Source organism: Capricornis sumatraensis, chromosome 17, assembly GCF_032405125.1.
Source record: "Capricornis sumatraensis isolate serow.1 chromosome 17, serow.2, whole genome shotgun sequence".
NCBI lineage: Eukaryota > Metazoa > Chordata > Mammalia > Artiodactyla > Bovidae > Capricornis > Capricornis sumatraensis.
In genome coordinates this window covers 75,561,249-75,576,699 of record NC_091085.1, presented here as the reverse complement: position 1 = coordinate 75,576,699, position 15,451 = coordinate 75,561,249, and the positions used below count along the sequence as shown (strand labels likewise).

Sequence of the window (15,451 nt, the reverse complement as noted above, 5' to 3'; positions counted from 1 at the left end):
GGCAGATGTACACTATTGATGGGCTTCCCATGTGGCTCAGTGGTAAAGAATCCTCCTGCCATTGCAAGAGACTCAGGAGACAAGGGTTCAATCCCTGAGCTAAGAAGATCCCCCTGGAGGAGGAAATGGCAACCCACTCCAGTATTCTTGCCCCTGGGAAATCCCATGAACAGAGGAGCCTGGTGGGCTGCAGTCCATGGGGTGGCAGGCCCTGGAGTAGGCAAAGAGGAGGACGTGACTGAGCACGCATGAATTCACACTGTTGGTAGTCTGTATGAAATAGATAACTAATGAGAGCCTACTGTATAGCTCAGAGAACGATGCTGAAAAACGCTCTGTGGTGACCTACATGGGAAAGAAATCCAAAAAAAGAGAGGGTATATTATATAAATATATATACATATATGACTTACTATGCTATATGGTAGAAATTAACACAATATTATAAAGCAGCTATATGCCAATAAAAATTTGAAAAAAAAAGAAATTAGAAGCTCAGAATGGCTTCATTCTAAAGTCTGCTGGGGACTATGCAGGCCTATGTTTACCTACTCAAGGGAGTAAACATCCAGGAACACCAGAAGGCAGAGTCCCTCTCTTTTCATGATAGCCAAGGCATATCTTCCAGTAACTTCTTTCGATGCTCTCCCAAGGAAAGCTAAAGAGCTGGCACTATTTCACTGCATTGAAACTTCAGGTTTATTGGTTAAAAACGTCAAGTGCTAAACTTTCCCATCATCAGTGTTACTGAAGGTGTCTTTTGAAAGCCCTTCATCTTATATCTTACATTAAAAGTATGAGATGCTACCAAATAAAAAATGTTTAATTTTATTTATTTATTTTTTGGCCATGCCATGGCATATGTGCCATGAGTCAAACCTGTGCCCTTGCAGTGGAAGCATGGAGTCCTAACCATTGGGCTGCCAGAGAACCCCCCCGCCAAAACACATTTAATCTTAAAGCGAAGCAAAAATCCCCCGGCCCAGCCCTCGCTGCAATTTAAACTAGGTTCCAGCTCAAGAGGAATTATTTCTACCTCCTGGTTCTGTGGTTCCATGGCCCCACACTGATGATTACCGAAAGCCTGGGTGCACCAACTGCCACTCTGACGGGTGGTCTGAGAGCAGTGTCGCCAAGCTGCACGGGACAGACAGAGCTACCCTTTCATCTCCCTGGGTGGAGCTTTCGGCTGGAGCCACCACGGAGGCTTCAGTTCTGGGGTCCCTTCTGCCCCCCGCCAGCTGACATCTCTGGGCAAATCTCAGGCCCTCTCTGGGCCTCAGTTTCCTTATCCGCCAAAGGAGAGATTGGGACTCCGTGTTTGATAAGATTCTTTTCTTCGACTCAGGGATTCTCTGCCCTCTTCTTTCTAAAAGGCATGAACCCGGACATTTTCAAACTGTTTCCAACAACTATTCATAGGCCAGTGACAGAAGGCGAGATAACCACCACTATCTGTAAATTATAATGAGTGGATAATTAGCTGCCTTCAAATTAAGGCTCCCTTCTTGGAAGCCAGGAGGCTTAGTTTTTTAAGTTGTTTTTCATTATCGGGTCCTTTAACGCTGTTTTCTCACCACAACCCAGAGGGAAAGGGAAGAATGACAAGCAGATGTTTTGTTATTAGGGGCCCTGGGGGATGATCTGATACTTCCACTGCCGTGATCATTCTCCAGATTCCTCTTGAGTCAGCAGAAGCTTTGATGAACTCGACAGAGGGCAGGGGGATCGGACAGACAGGGCCTATCGAGAGAAAGCCTGGCTTAACAGAAAGCTGCTGGGGACAGCAGTTCCTGGCCGGGGACAGCGTGGATTATGAAATTCATATTTTTATGTAACACTTTGCAAAGAGATTTCATTGCCGTTGTTTCATTTTCTCATGAGGATTCTTTGCCACTGCCTGAGTTCAAACCACTACGATCTTCCACACAAGTCTCTCTCATTGCACAGTCTGCCTAGCTGTTGCAGGCTGCTTATAAAAACAGCCATCAAAAATCCATAGAAAGTAGATTAGTGGTTGTCTGTGGTGGTGCAATGGTAAAGAAAGAGTCTGCCAATGCAGGAGACTTGGGTTCGATCCCTGGGTGGGGAAGATTCCACTGGGGAAAGAAATGGCAACCCCCTCCAGTATTCTCACCTGAGAAATCCCATGGACACAGGAGCCTGGCAAGCTACAGTCCATAGGGTCACAAAGAGTTGCACATGACTTAGCAACTAAACAACAGTGGATGGAGAGGAGGACTAGTTCTTCTCACCCTTGAATCAAAGCTGGCCTTGCAACTTGCTTTGACCAATGCAATGTGGAAGAGGTGATCGTGTATCAGACCCTATATATGACTGAAGTCATGGCGTGTGACTTCTAAGGCTAGACCACAGGGGCATAGGTGCTTCTACTTTGATCTCTTGGATTACTCCTTCTGAAGGAAGCCAGGGACCACGTTGCAGGGATATTCAAGCAGCCCTGTGGAGAGCAACCATGGCTTCTTGCCAACAGTCGGTACCAACTTGCCAGCCCTATGAGTGGATCACCTGGCAGTGGATTCTCCAGCTCTGATCAAGGCTTCAGGGGAGCGCAGTCCCAGCTGACATCTGACTGCATCTTCATGAGAAACCCCGAGCCAGATCCACCCAGCTGAGTCACTTTGGAATCCTTAACCCGCAGAAACCATGTCAGAGTTTTGGGGCAATTCGTTGCACAACAGTAGGTAACTAATACAGTGGTTCACCCTTCAAATCTGGGTAAAGAGTCACTCCTACTCCATGTGGACTGAGCTGGGAAGCGTGGTTCTCTGAGTGACATGGAGTAGGACTCTACGGTCCTTCTCCCCTATCCTCATCCTGCCTTTTTGTCTGTGGAAAAACTTTAGCCAAAGAATGTTCAATGGGAGATAAGAAAGAAAACTATCAAAGGAGACCAAATAATGATAGTTTAGTCAGTAAGCACAGTCAAGGACCTCTAATTCCTTCTCAAGGGCTATAGATAATATTCTGAATCATCCTAGGAGCTGTCTTATAGATAAATGATGACCAGACTGCAGCCAACAATAAATGGCCACAATTCTGAGAACTGGCCTCAGGGGAATGGGAACAAACTGACCATGGGACTGCAGATTAACTGTACCTCAAATAATCAAGGTGACGGCAGTCAGACCACTGATGACCACATCCAGGACGACTGTCAGAGCTGACTGCTGTGTCTGTGTGTAGCCCCCACCCCTGTCTTAAAAGCTCTTGCCCCTGCTTGTCAGCGGGGGAGTCAGCCTTTGGACGGAATCTGTCCCCTCCCCACCCTGCTGCCTCACTGGTGTTGCTGTTTTAGTCGCTCAGTCATGTCTGACTCTTTTGAGGCCCCATGGACTGTAGCGCACCAGGCTCCTCTATCTGTGGGATTTCCCAGGCAAGAATACTGGAGTGAGTTGCCATTTCCTTCTCCAAGGGATCTTCCCCACCCAGGGATCAAATCCGGGTCTCCTGCACTGGAAGGTGAATTCTTTACTGCTGAGCCACCAGGGAAGCTCACCCACTCTGCCCCAATGCTGGCATCCAAAATAAAACAAACTTTATTTTGCTTTATTTTTCCTTTCCACCAATGTGGCCTCTCTATTGGCTTTTGAGCAGTGAGCAGCCAGACCCCAATTTAGTGACATGAGGAGTGGTCAAGCTGCTGTTAGTGGGAAAATAGAGGAAATGAACATTGTGCAGGCCACGCAACAGCTCACATCAACAATGGTCCTCTGCAAACACAAGCTGGTTGGAGGGTTGAAGCACAAAGGCAATACTGATTCATTTTAGGTGACTCAGAGCATCTGGGCCGAGTGGGACTCAGACCCAGATATTCCAGTGCTGATTTTCTAGCTCCAATACTGACAGTATTTCTCTTTATTTATTCCTAGACTTGACTGATTCTAAGCACCACAGACACTTGCCTCCATTGCCAATCCAAATAATTGCCATTAAATTAAGTTAGTTGTGGTTGTGTTTCTTTTAATATAGAAAACAGAGACCACCTCCCCCCCCGTACAATTCCTCCATACTTGTGTGTAACTGGTACATAGTTTGAGGCTTCTCCTGTTAACGTGGTTTTTAATTCCATTTCATTTGGACATATGACAAGGATGTCTCCTTTGGAATCTCACATTTCTCATTAATCTCTTCTGGAAAATGAGAGAAAACAAAGATGAAGTAAATATGAGGGTTAACATTTCAATGGAAGGGCTTCCCTGGTGGTCTACTGGTTAAGAATCCGCTTGCTGGTGCAGGAGACATGGGTTTAATTCCCCTTCTGGGAAGATTCCACAAGCCACGGACCACCTAAGCTCATGCGCCATAGCTACTGAGCCTGTGTGCCCTAAAGCCCTTCCTCTCCAACAAGAGAAACCAACCACGATGAGAAGCCTGAGCACCGCACCAAAGAGTAGCCCTCGCATGCTGCAACCAGGACCCAGAACAGCCAAAAGCAAACAAAGACATTTTTTAAAACCACTCCAGTGGATAGGGAGCCTCCTTCCTTCCTCTCTCTGTTTCTCTTTTTTTTTTCTTCCTTCCTTTCTCTCCACTAAGCACCTACTTTCTCTCTGAGCACCTACTATGTGCTTGGCATTGTCTGTACTATCTCATTTAGCCTCCAAATGATGAAGTGGGTATCACTGATCCCCTTTTGACAGATGAGGAAACTGAGACATGTTAGAAGTCAGGTGTCTTGTTGGAACTTTTTGTCTTCTATAAGTCATGCTGTGCTGTGCACCCCACTCCAGTATTCTTGGCTGGAAAATTCCATGGACGAAGGAGCCTGGTGGGCTGGAGTCCATGGGGTTGCGAAGAGTCCGACACGACTGAGCGACTTCCTTTTCACTTTCATGCATTGGAGAAGGAAATGGCAACCCACTCCAGTGTTCTTGCCTGGAGAATCCCAGGGATGGGAGCCTGGTGGGCTGCCGTCGATGGGGTCGCACAGAGTTGGACACAACTGAAGTGACTTAGCAGCAGCTGTGTTTAGTCGTGTCTGACTCTGTGACCCCATGGATGGTAGCCACCAGGCTCCTCTGGGATTCTCCAGGCAAGAATACTGGAGTGGGTTGCCATGCCCTCCTCCAGGGAATATTCCTTACCCAGGTCTCCCGCATCGCAGGCGGGTTCTTTACTGACCGAGCCACCAGGGAAGCCCAAGAATACTGGGGTGGGTAGTCTATCCCTTCTCCAGAGGATCTTCTCCACACAGGAACTGAACCTGGGTCTCCTGCATTGCAGGCAGATTCTTTACCAGCTGAGCTACCAGGGAAGCCCACAGTCAAGTTAATTAGCTTTAAAACTTCAGTGACATTAATACCACCGGAAATAATGAAACCAATCCATACATTTCTGCCAGAAGTCCTACTTTAAGCTTTATCTGTACCAAAGACTGCCACGTGTGTTCTTACAATCAACCACTAAATTACAAATTAAATTGCCTGTGTGATGCCATCAAATGGGTGTGATGCCAGAGGGAAAAAAAACAGACCAACCAGGACTTTTTTTTTCTGTCCCTTTTAGATCATTGGATGACAAGTTTACCTGAAAAAACTGATGTCAATAAAAGAATGCATCCCCTGTCCCGACACAGTTTATAGCATTTAGCTGCAGAATTCCTCCTGGACTTGAGGAACCCAAGTAGTACACTTGGTTTTTCCAAGAGGTGGAACCACACCTGCTCTCCGCCCACCTCCCACCATCTCTGCTAAAGCATCAAGGGTGCTAGGAGCGGAAAGTGTGGGTATAGCCACTCCAGTACCTACGGGGGGCGGAGTCTTGGGTTGGGGGCGTGGCCCCGGGCCCGGCTTCTCGGCGGCAGTTGGCTCCGGGGGCGGGATCGGGCCGAGGCTTCCTGTCTGCGCCTGCGGAATAGCTGTTTGACCCCGGAAGTGACTGCGCTCTGGGAGCTGTCACCGTGGACCGTGGCGGCGGCGGCGGCGGCGGCGGCGGCACATCGCCGGCATAGGAGCCGCCAAGGTGAGTGGGTGGCTGATCCTTGCTGATGTGGGGCATCGGACCTGGGAGGGGCTGCAGCCGTTCCTCACGCGGCCTCGGGCCTCCCGCCTCGATGGCAGGGCCAAGGCTTAGGCTGCTCCAGGGGCCATGAATCGCCCCGTTCCTCCTATCTCTCCACCCCGACCCGGAGTCAGGCCGCCAGAACTTAGTCTTAGGATTCGAGGATCGGCCCCAGAATGACCTTGGCCTTGGGCGAGACGCTGCCCTCCTACCCTCACCTCGAGCTTCAGTTTCCTCGGGGTTCATTCATTCGTTCAACAAATGTTATGTCCAGCGCCTCCTACGTGGGCACAGATCTAGCTAGGCACTGGAGATATAAACAGAGCAACAGAGGAAGTTCCTGCCCTCATAGAGCTTACAGTCTAGTGGGCGGGGACAGTCGACTACAAAGAAATGCGCTAGGTAATTAAAGATATGACTGCAACCGGAGGAGTGAATACTTTAGATAGGGCAATCTGGTACGATCCCTGAGGAGGGTAATACTGAAGCGAGACCAGAAGGGTTAAGACAGAGAAACTGAGACAGGAGTAGCCTTGGGGATGCTCCTAGGCCTTCTTGCACTTACTCCAAGCTCCCCTTCAAAAGAAAGCCCTTTCCTAAATTTTTAACTTTTGCTGCCCTGCTTGACACTGAGGATCCACTGTGGGGTGGGGCACAGATATCGTCATGATCATTGACCTTGTCATTTTTAGAGTCCAGTTACTGCCTAGTTAATTTCTACTCATACTGTAGACGAAAACTCAAATTTTCCTTGACATCCTCTCTCTGTCGAGTCAGTTCTCTTTGTTAAATGCTGTCATAGCCTCATGGGCCTTGCCTGCAAAGCATACTCACAGTATTGAATTTTCCTTGTTCATGTGGCTGTTTGGTTCATATCTGTCTTGTTAACCATCAAGACCCTAAACTCTGTGAAGGGCAGAATCTGGTCTGTTATTTGCCCGCCTTAGGATTCTCCAGGCTTCAGTGCCTGGCACATAGTAGGTACTCAAAAACTATTTGAAGGGACAAGTAAGGTTATTAACAGTTTTTGCTGTCCAGTAGTTCATAGAAGGTCTCTCCCACCACCAGGCTGTTACCTTCTCTTTCTGATTATGTCTCTCCTCTCCTTACATGACTCCTCACTTCGTCAGATGAAAAGCCAAAATCTTTAGCACAGCATTTGAGGCTCCTTTTAAAGCGGCTCCATCTTTTCTAGCCAACCTCTTCTCTCCACTTCTTGTGTTTTCAGCCACACCAAGTGTCTCCCTCATCCTTCAAAGCCACAGGCTCTGAGCCTTTGCTCATGCTTGCTCTTTGCTTAGAATGTTCTTCCTTTCCATCTTTTTCTCCTGTCCTTCAACAGCCAGGTTGTAGGTCACCTTTTCTGTGACATTCTTCCTTTCTGTGCTGTGCTTGTCTTGGAAATTTCCAGTTCAGCTCTAACGACACGGATTAATAGTCATTTACATGCCTAGGTCCCAGAAGATATTCAGTAAGTATTTGCTGAGTAATTGAGGAAGCCCAGATGCTCGGCTTATGATTGGGACTTGAGTAATAATAACAAGTGAACTTTACTGGGGGCTTCCTTGGTGGCTCAGTGGTAAAGAACCCGCCTGCAGGAGACAGGAGACATGGCTTCGAACCCTGGGTTGGGAAGATCCCCTGAAGAAGGAAATGGCAACCCACTCCAGTATTCTTGCCTGGGAAATCCCATGGACAGAGGAGCCTGGCAGGCTACGGTCCATGGGGTCACAAAAGAGTCAGACATGACTTAGTGACTAAACAACAAACTTTACCGACTGCTTATTATGTGCCAAGTACTGTGCTGACCACTTAGTATTGGTTACTTCTCATGTCAACCCTGAGGGATTATGAGATTGTGTACTGTTCTCATCCCGATTTTACAGATGAGGAGATCGGAGCGTAAAGAAGTTAAGGAACTGCTCAGGTCTCAACATGGGTAGGATGGAGCCAAGACTTGAACCCAGGCTGTGAAACTATAAACTTCTCTTTTGACCATCATACCAGCCTGAGTCTAAACTGCCCTTACAGGCTCTGGCCTGTAGGAGTAGATTTCCTCTAAAAGCAGGTTGCTGTCTGTACCTGTCTAGACCTGGACTCTGGGAACTAGAATTTTAAGTGTGGAGAGCCGCCTCCTCCTTATGACTCTTTCCCAATCCTAGGTCCCCGCACTGGGCACTCTTCCTCCAGTCTTCAGAAGGTGAGCATGGAAAGGCCTGGGCTTCATTTAGACTTCTGCACTGGTGAGCTGAGCACTGATGTTTCCAGCTGTCCTCCCAGCATCTCTCAGGGATTAGGAAAGGAGTATTTTTAGCATACTCAACACCAGAGACCCAGGTGCCAAGGCACAAGAGCTGGGTTTCAGTTTCAACTTGGCTACTCAGGTATTTGCCTGAGCAAATCAGGGGCTCTCTTTGGACATCTGAGCATAATAATCCTTGTCGCTCTTAACTGGGCTATTGTGAAAGGCTAATAAGATTAGAAGCTCAATTAGAAATCATGTATTGACTCAATGGACATGAGTTTGAGGAAACTCCGGCAGATAGTGAAGGACGGGGAAGCCTGGTGTGCTGCAGTCGATGGGGTCACAAAGGGTCAGACATGACTGAGCGACTGAACAGCAACGACAAATATACAGCAGATGGTGTTACCTACATTTGGCAGAGGGGAAAGGTGAAAGCTCAGTCGCAGGGACCATGTGTCTGATCCACTGTCCACGGAGACTCTAGTGCTAGAGTGGGTCTCGGGGACTGGGCAGACTAGACGAGGGACTTGTTCCTTCTCTTTCCATCCCGTGTGAAGATGGGTATCTTCACAGTCTTAAAAGTAGCCCCTGAACCAAGGTTCCTTGTGCGTCAAGCTGCTTCCTACCTCCTAACCTTCGTTCCTGCTGTTTCCTCCACCTGGGACACCCTTCTTCCCAGTCTCCACTATCAAGACTCAACTCAAGCTCTCCTGAGCCTTTAGGCGCTCCTCTAGAAATGCTCTCCCTACAGCCACAAGCCCCTGCCCCCAGCTCACCTGCCCTAGACTCAGCACAGCAAATGGTTAAGAGCCAGCCTGCTTCATCAGCCACTAACTCTGAGACCTGGGGGAAATTTTTTTTATCTTCTCTGAGCCTCTGCTTCCTCACTGGTAAAGTGTTAGTTGCTTAATCACGTCTGACTCTTTGCAATCCCATGGAGTGTAACCTGCCAGGCTCCTCTGTCCATGGGATTCTCCAGGCAAGAATACTGGAGTGGGTTGCCATTCCCTTCTCCAGGGGATCTTCTCAATCCAGGGACCGAACCAGGGTCTCCTGCACTGCAGGCAGATTCTTTACCGTCTGAGCCATTAGGGAAGCTCGTTGGTGAAATGAAGGTAATGAGATTAATAGCACCAACCCTGGACTTGTTACAAGCGTTCGTACACGTGAAGCCAGTTAGGGTGTCTACAAGCGAGTGCATGCTAAGACAGTGGCCCAGAAGAGCGGCAGCACCCGAGAGGCGAGTTCCTGCTGCTCTTATTGCCATCATCATTACTGCGTCGGAGCTCCCACAGAGCAGAGACCAGGCCTTTTCAGTCTGTCTTCGTAACACTAGGGCCTGGCCTGGTATCTGAGAGCCAGGACTGCGGTGTCTCATGGCTGGCCGTGTCCCTCAGCACCTCAGGGAGGGCTCAGGAGGTGACAGTTTCCTCATCCTACCCTCCATACATCTTCATGTCGTCATTGAGATGTGCCAGCCTTTTGTGGCATGTCTTCTTAAGAGCCCAGAGTCATTTCTGTTCCATGATTCAGCCAATATGCACATCCCTCCTGTAGATCAGGCCAAGTGGCATTGAGAAATGAGTGTTGGACCGGAAGGCAGGAGACGTGGGGTCTGCCCCTCACTGATTCTGCAGCCCGTTTGGGCCTCTCTAAGAGAGGAGGTCACTTTGGTAGGTTTCCGTGAGTTCTCTGTGAAAACCTTCTGGCCCTTCTGTTTATCCATATCCTTCTTCCCGGAAGCCTAGAAAGTTTGTAAAATCTTAACACCCTCTGCAAGGGAGGAAAGTCCCATGGCTTCAAACCCCACCCCCACCCCCCGCCAAATCTGGTTAAAATGGTAAGAAAAGTGTCATCATATTCAGCTGTTCATCAGCTATTTCATGAAGACACCTCTGGACCAGGCCTGTGCTGGTCACAGCAAAGGTAGCAAGAGGAGAACCAGGCACAGGCTCCGCAGAGCTCACAGGCCAAGGAGGGCATGGAGCTGGGGCCATGAGAAAGATAATCTAGTTACTTTTAACCAGTACTTCATGACTTGGGTGGGAATTGGAGAAGGAACTGCAGCCCACTCCAGGATTCTCACCTGGAGAATCCTATAGCAGAGGAGCGCGGTAGGCTACAGTCCCCGGGGTCGCAAGCGTGGGACGCGACTTAGTGACCAAACCACCACCGTATCAGGTGTCACCTGGGGAGTGTTTCCCTCCTCAGCTAAGAACTGCCACTTAAGGCAAAAAAGCCACTGGTCTTCATGAGTAGTTGTGGGAACCAGGCCTTTGAGGCCCGCCAGGAGCCCCCTGAGGCTAGAGGTTGAAGCTTCTCTCCTGGCTCTGGGGTGAGCCCCAGAGCAGGCCCCTGCCCCTGGAGCCTCTGGGTCTGCTCTCTTCCTCCCATCCGTATTTCTTTCAGGAGGGCCACGCAGCACAATGCCCGCCTTGCCCCTGGACCAACTCCAGATTACCCACGAGGACCTGAAGACAGGAAAGCTGAGGACTTCGCCTGCGCTGGTGAGTCAGTGCCTTGAGGCTGTTCAGCCCGATATTGATATTATTGAACTTGCAATCTCAGAAGCAAAAAAGTAAATTCCTTCTTTATCGGTTCTATGGTTCTACAAATGACCTGAGGGCCACAGTCTACGTTTCAGGAGCCAGGATGCTGTTAGGTCTTTCCAGGCCCCAGTGCAGGAGTTTTCTTTCCCAGCAGTAGCTTGAGTTTGAGTGGTATTTTCCATGTCACCACCCCATACCTTCCCTTCAAAGCATTTCATTTTGAATCAAAGTCTGATGGCAGTTCTGACTCAGCCCGAGCTGGCCGGGTAGCGGGACTGGCCCAAGGCCGGATCTGGGGATTGGACCCTGCAGGAGGTGCTCAGATTTCAGATGGGCCTTTTTCAGAGATGTCCCAGCTGCGGTCTACTTGGCGGTGGGGGGCAGAGGAGGGGGACACTAATAATGTCAGAGGTCAGGTCTGAACGGGCTAAGAAGCACTACGTGCAGATACAGCAGGGCTGGTGAGACTGAGAATGGAAGTGAGCATGCCGACGACCAGCTGTGGGAGAGATTAGAGCCGTGGAGAGGTGCCAGGCTGCTGGAGGAGACAGATGTGGGGACCGGAGACCCCATACCCGCTTGCTGTTTCCCCAAGAACGTTAGCTTACTTGAACAAGGTGGGAGGAAGTATTTTCTGGGTGCCTGAGTAAAGTCGTGGGAAACAAGAGCTTGGTGTTTTATTTCCTGCTTTCTGGATGGCTTCCTATTGCTTCCTGACTACTCTCTAATAATAGTGCTTAATATTTATAGAGCACTTGCTCTGGGCCAAACCTTTCACCTGGATCGTCTCATGGAAGCCGAACCACAGCCCTCTGAGTAGGCATTTTGGTCGTCCCCATTTTACAGATGAGGAAACTCAGAGTTCAAGGTCACAAAAGTAGAACACTAGGGGAGTCAGAACAGGACCCCAGCTGAGCTGTCCCTGGAGTCTGTACTTTCTTCACCTTCCTACTATACAGCCTCTTGTTTCTTTTTCGTAACTTTTTTTAAAAATCGAGGTAGTGTTGATATCCAACGTTGTGTGTTTCAGGTGTATGACATAGTGATTCACAACCATAAAGGTTATATTCCACTTATAATTATTATAAAATGTTAGCCATGTTCCCTGAATATATCCTCATATTCATAGCTCTTTTAGGTGAAGAGGATATTGATTAGAAAATCAGGAACTGTTCTGTACAGTATGTTAGCCATTCACCACATGTGGCTATGGAGCTCTTGAAATTGTGGGGGATTCAACCAAGGGACTGTATCTTTAATTTAGTTTTAGTTCGTTTAAGTTAAAATAGTCCCATGTGGTGAGAATCTGCTGTCTTGGCCAGCACGGGACAGGTCTGGAGCGGTTCCGTCTCTGCCGAGGTTCTGTTGGACAGTGCCGGTGGAGACTGGTTCCTTGGGCCCTTCTCTGTGTCCTGGACACCTGTTAGACTGTTAGACTGTGGGCCCTCTGGGAGCAGGGACTGGTCCCTTCCCTTTACTCTGGTTTTCCAGTGCCAGGTGCATCATAGGTTCTCAGGAGACATCCAGTAAATGAGTCAAGGACCCTTGCTGCACTTTGGGACAGGGCCTGGAGCTACAGAGTGAAGAGACTGCCCTACAGAGGAAGCAGACTGGTGGATTCTCTGCAGCATGCATGATCAGGATGTGGTGGAAGGAACTCCACGCTGCTGGTTGAGACCAGGGAGGGGTGCATGGAGGTCTTGGGGTGGTGGGAGAGCTCACGCCACCAGGGACACCCTGCTGTAGGAGGGAGATCCTGAACTGCGTGTGGAAGGGTGAATAAGCACCAGCGGGGCAGAGCAATGGAGAAGGGCGGGCCTGGCAGGAGGACCTGGGTATATTGTCCCCGAGTCCTGAGAGCCTGGTTCCTACACCAGCCCCCGGGGGTGGAAGCGGTATCGCAGAGTTAAGGAGCCCAGCCTTGTAAAGAAATCAAGTTTGGCACCCAAGTGGTTGAATGGGCTCTTGAGAAAGATAAGGATCATTTAAGGGGAGCATTTGGAGAACAGTACAGAATAGTTTCTTATCAAGATGAACAGGGCACAAGTTTGATGGGCAGGGCATGTTCAGGAAGCTTCATGGGGCAAGTGGGACCTAGGCCAGGCCTGAAGAGTGGGAGATACAGCGAGAGACTGCAGCTCCTCTCCCTGGGATCCTCCATGGCCCCTGCTCTTGGGCGTGGTGTCGGAGGTGCTTCAAAGACCTTGGCAGGACCTGGTGCTTCATTACCTCCATGCTTCCTCTGTTCAACCTGCAAGTGTGTATGGAGGGAGTGCTCGATGCCAGCCCGGCTCTAGGGGCTGGGACTGCTGTGTGAGCAAGACTCAGACCCCCTCCAGAGACCTGCAGGGTAGCGGGGAAGACAGAAGGCAGGCCCTCCCTTTCAATCTAACTTTATTGAGGTGTCATTGGAGGACAATAAACTGCATATATTTATGGTACACGGTTTGGTTGGTTTTGACATCTGTAAACCCACATGAAACTGTTACCATAAGCAAGATAATGAACATTTCTGCCACTCCCAGAAGTGTCCTGGTGCCCCTCCACCCCCTCTTATAATCTACCCCTTCCTCCGTCCCCCCTCCACTGCAACCAAAGATCTGCAGGCACTTCTGATGCAGTTCAGCAAGTGCTGCAGGCAGGGAAGCATAGAACGCAGGTGTTAAGGGAGCCAGGGTGAACCCCTCACCTAATTGGGATGGGGCTTGGGAGACTTCCTGGAGGAAGTGAGGTCAGAGCTGGGGTCAGAAGGATGAGCAGTGAGACCAGGGTGGCCTGTGGCATCATAGGTCACTTAGTAGGTGCACAGTGTCAGCTTTGGTTCAAATCCTGCCTCAGTTGCTTCCTTAGACCTGTGACCTTAGCTGAGTTCCTAAATCTCACCAAGTCTTGGTTTTCTTCTCTGTACAATGGGGAGAATACTCTTTCCCTCTGAGACAGTAGTTGTGAGTTAAAAAGAAATGGGCTGTGGGACTGGCCTGCTCAGCAGCTTGCACAGGGCAGTCCTCAGTGAGTGATGGCTTTTTTCTATCCTTTCAGCATCTCTCCCTCCAACTCCACCTCCCACTGCCCAGTGCAATCTGTGCCCCCGTCCCCTGTTTTGTTTTTTTTTAACGGCCTGTCTTTATGCCTCCATAAATGGACTCTGTCTTCCATCTAAAAATTCTGCTCCACATCCAAGGTCCAGTTCTGGATGCTGCCTGGCCTGGGAAGCGGCCCCTCGCCCCCCAGGCGCTCCCGCAGGGCCTCTGCCAGGTTTGAGCTGTCTGCGTTGTGCTCGTCTGATGACAGCCGTGCATCATCCCCTCTGCAGAGTGGGCTCTGGGAGCACGCAGACTCCCTCCTCGTGTGGCCCCCGCACCTGGCAGAGCAGGGTGCCAGGAGATGTCCGCACGATGGATTGCAGGAAGGCCCAATCTCAGGGGCGTGCGCATGTGTGTGTCATTTGGGCAAGGAGGGGTCGGTGAGCAGCCTGGCCTGAGAAGTGACCTAAGTGAGAGGCGAGGCATCGACCGGTAGAGGAGGGGAACTTGGAAACCACAGAGAGGAATTGAGGCCCTTGAGAGTAGTTTTGAACTTGTTTCAATCCGCAGGATTCCTTTTGTATAAATTGTGATTTAAATGGGCGGGGGACCCTGTGGAGGCCCTCAACCTAGGTGGTTCTCGAAGAAACTGACCCGTCAGCCATGACGTCCCTGTCCCCCCTGGACTGACAAACCTGGAAGTGGGTGGACTGTGGTTGACAACAGCTGAGACGAAAACAGGCGGCCTCCTTCCTGTCACCGCCTCCCCCGCAGAAAGTCAGAGGGGAGAACCGAGCTCATCTTTTCTTTATGCTAACAAAGTGAGGTTTGTTCCCCGGCGAGGTAAGGGTTAGAAGAGAGCACTTGTGAGGCTAAGCCGAGACCTGCAATTACTTGATGAGCATCTTTACCAAAAAATTACTGAGGTTTTTCTCTGATTACACGAAGGGAGCAGCATGGTGATATGTACAGTAGGACATTGTCAGAAAGAGGAAAATGGGCCCAAACAAGTGCCTTGTGTGGCCACGTTTTAATGTAAACGCCCAGAGAAGGGCAGTGAGGGTGCTCACGGGATGGGGAGGGGCTCCCTCTGGGTGGATGCTAGACCCGGGGTGGTGGTCCCAGGCGACTTATCTTCCTCTACTGTTGTGAGTTTTTGGAAAAAAAAAAAAAAACCTCCTGCCTCACGTGTAATTAAAAAAAATTATACATGTTCTTTTTTAAATTGGAAAATATAGTCAAGTCCTAATCCTTTCTATTAGAGATAGCCACTGTTAGCTTTGAGGTGTCCCCCAACCCCCGGCCTGACACTCTTTTAAAAAATAAAGTCCATACCAGTGTGTGAATGTGTTAAATATGGCACTTTTTTTTTTAATCCCAAAAATGGTCATACAAAATAGAGGGGTTTGTGTCTTGCTTTTTCTTCCCTTAACCTTTCCCTGTGTCATTAAGCATTCTCCAGAAAACATGGTATTTAATGCTCGCCTGGCGCTCCCAGACTGCGGCCAAGCCTCCCTCTGTCAGAGACACTCGGTTCTTTATGCCTGAGGGTCACCGGTTGGAAGAGCCCAGGGTTGTTGCTGTGGGTTGGCAGAGGGGCCCTCGCTGAC

At 49.6% G+C, this 15,451-nt stretch overlaps 1 protein-coding gene across 4 annotated transcripts in view; it reads left to right on the top strand.

Moving 5' to 3' along the window:
- The first annotated feature begins 5,932 nt into the window (after positions 1 to 5,932).
- Positions 5,933 to 15,451, top strand: part of ASCC2 (activating signal cointegrator 1 complex subunit 2) — a 36,266-nt gene continuing 26,747 nt past the window's right edge. For 3 of the 4 annotated variants that reach the window (XR_011146098.1, XM_068989498.1, XM_068989496.1), the window contains exons 1-2: positions 5,933 to 5,985; positions 10,679 to 10,776. Coding sequence is in view for 3 of the 4 variants with exons in the window: in XM_068989498.1 (XP_068845599.1) it covers positions 10,696 to 10,776 (81 nt within the window). In the remaining variant the exon portion in view is untranslated. Of the gene's footprint in view, positions 5,986 to 8,186; positions 8,225 to 10,678; positions 10,777 to 15,451 lie in introns of all 4 variants that reach the window. The other variant, XM_068989497.1, reaches the window with a different exon arrangement.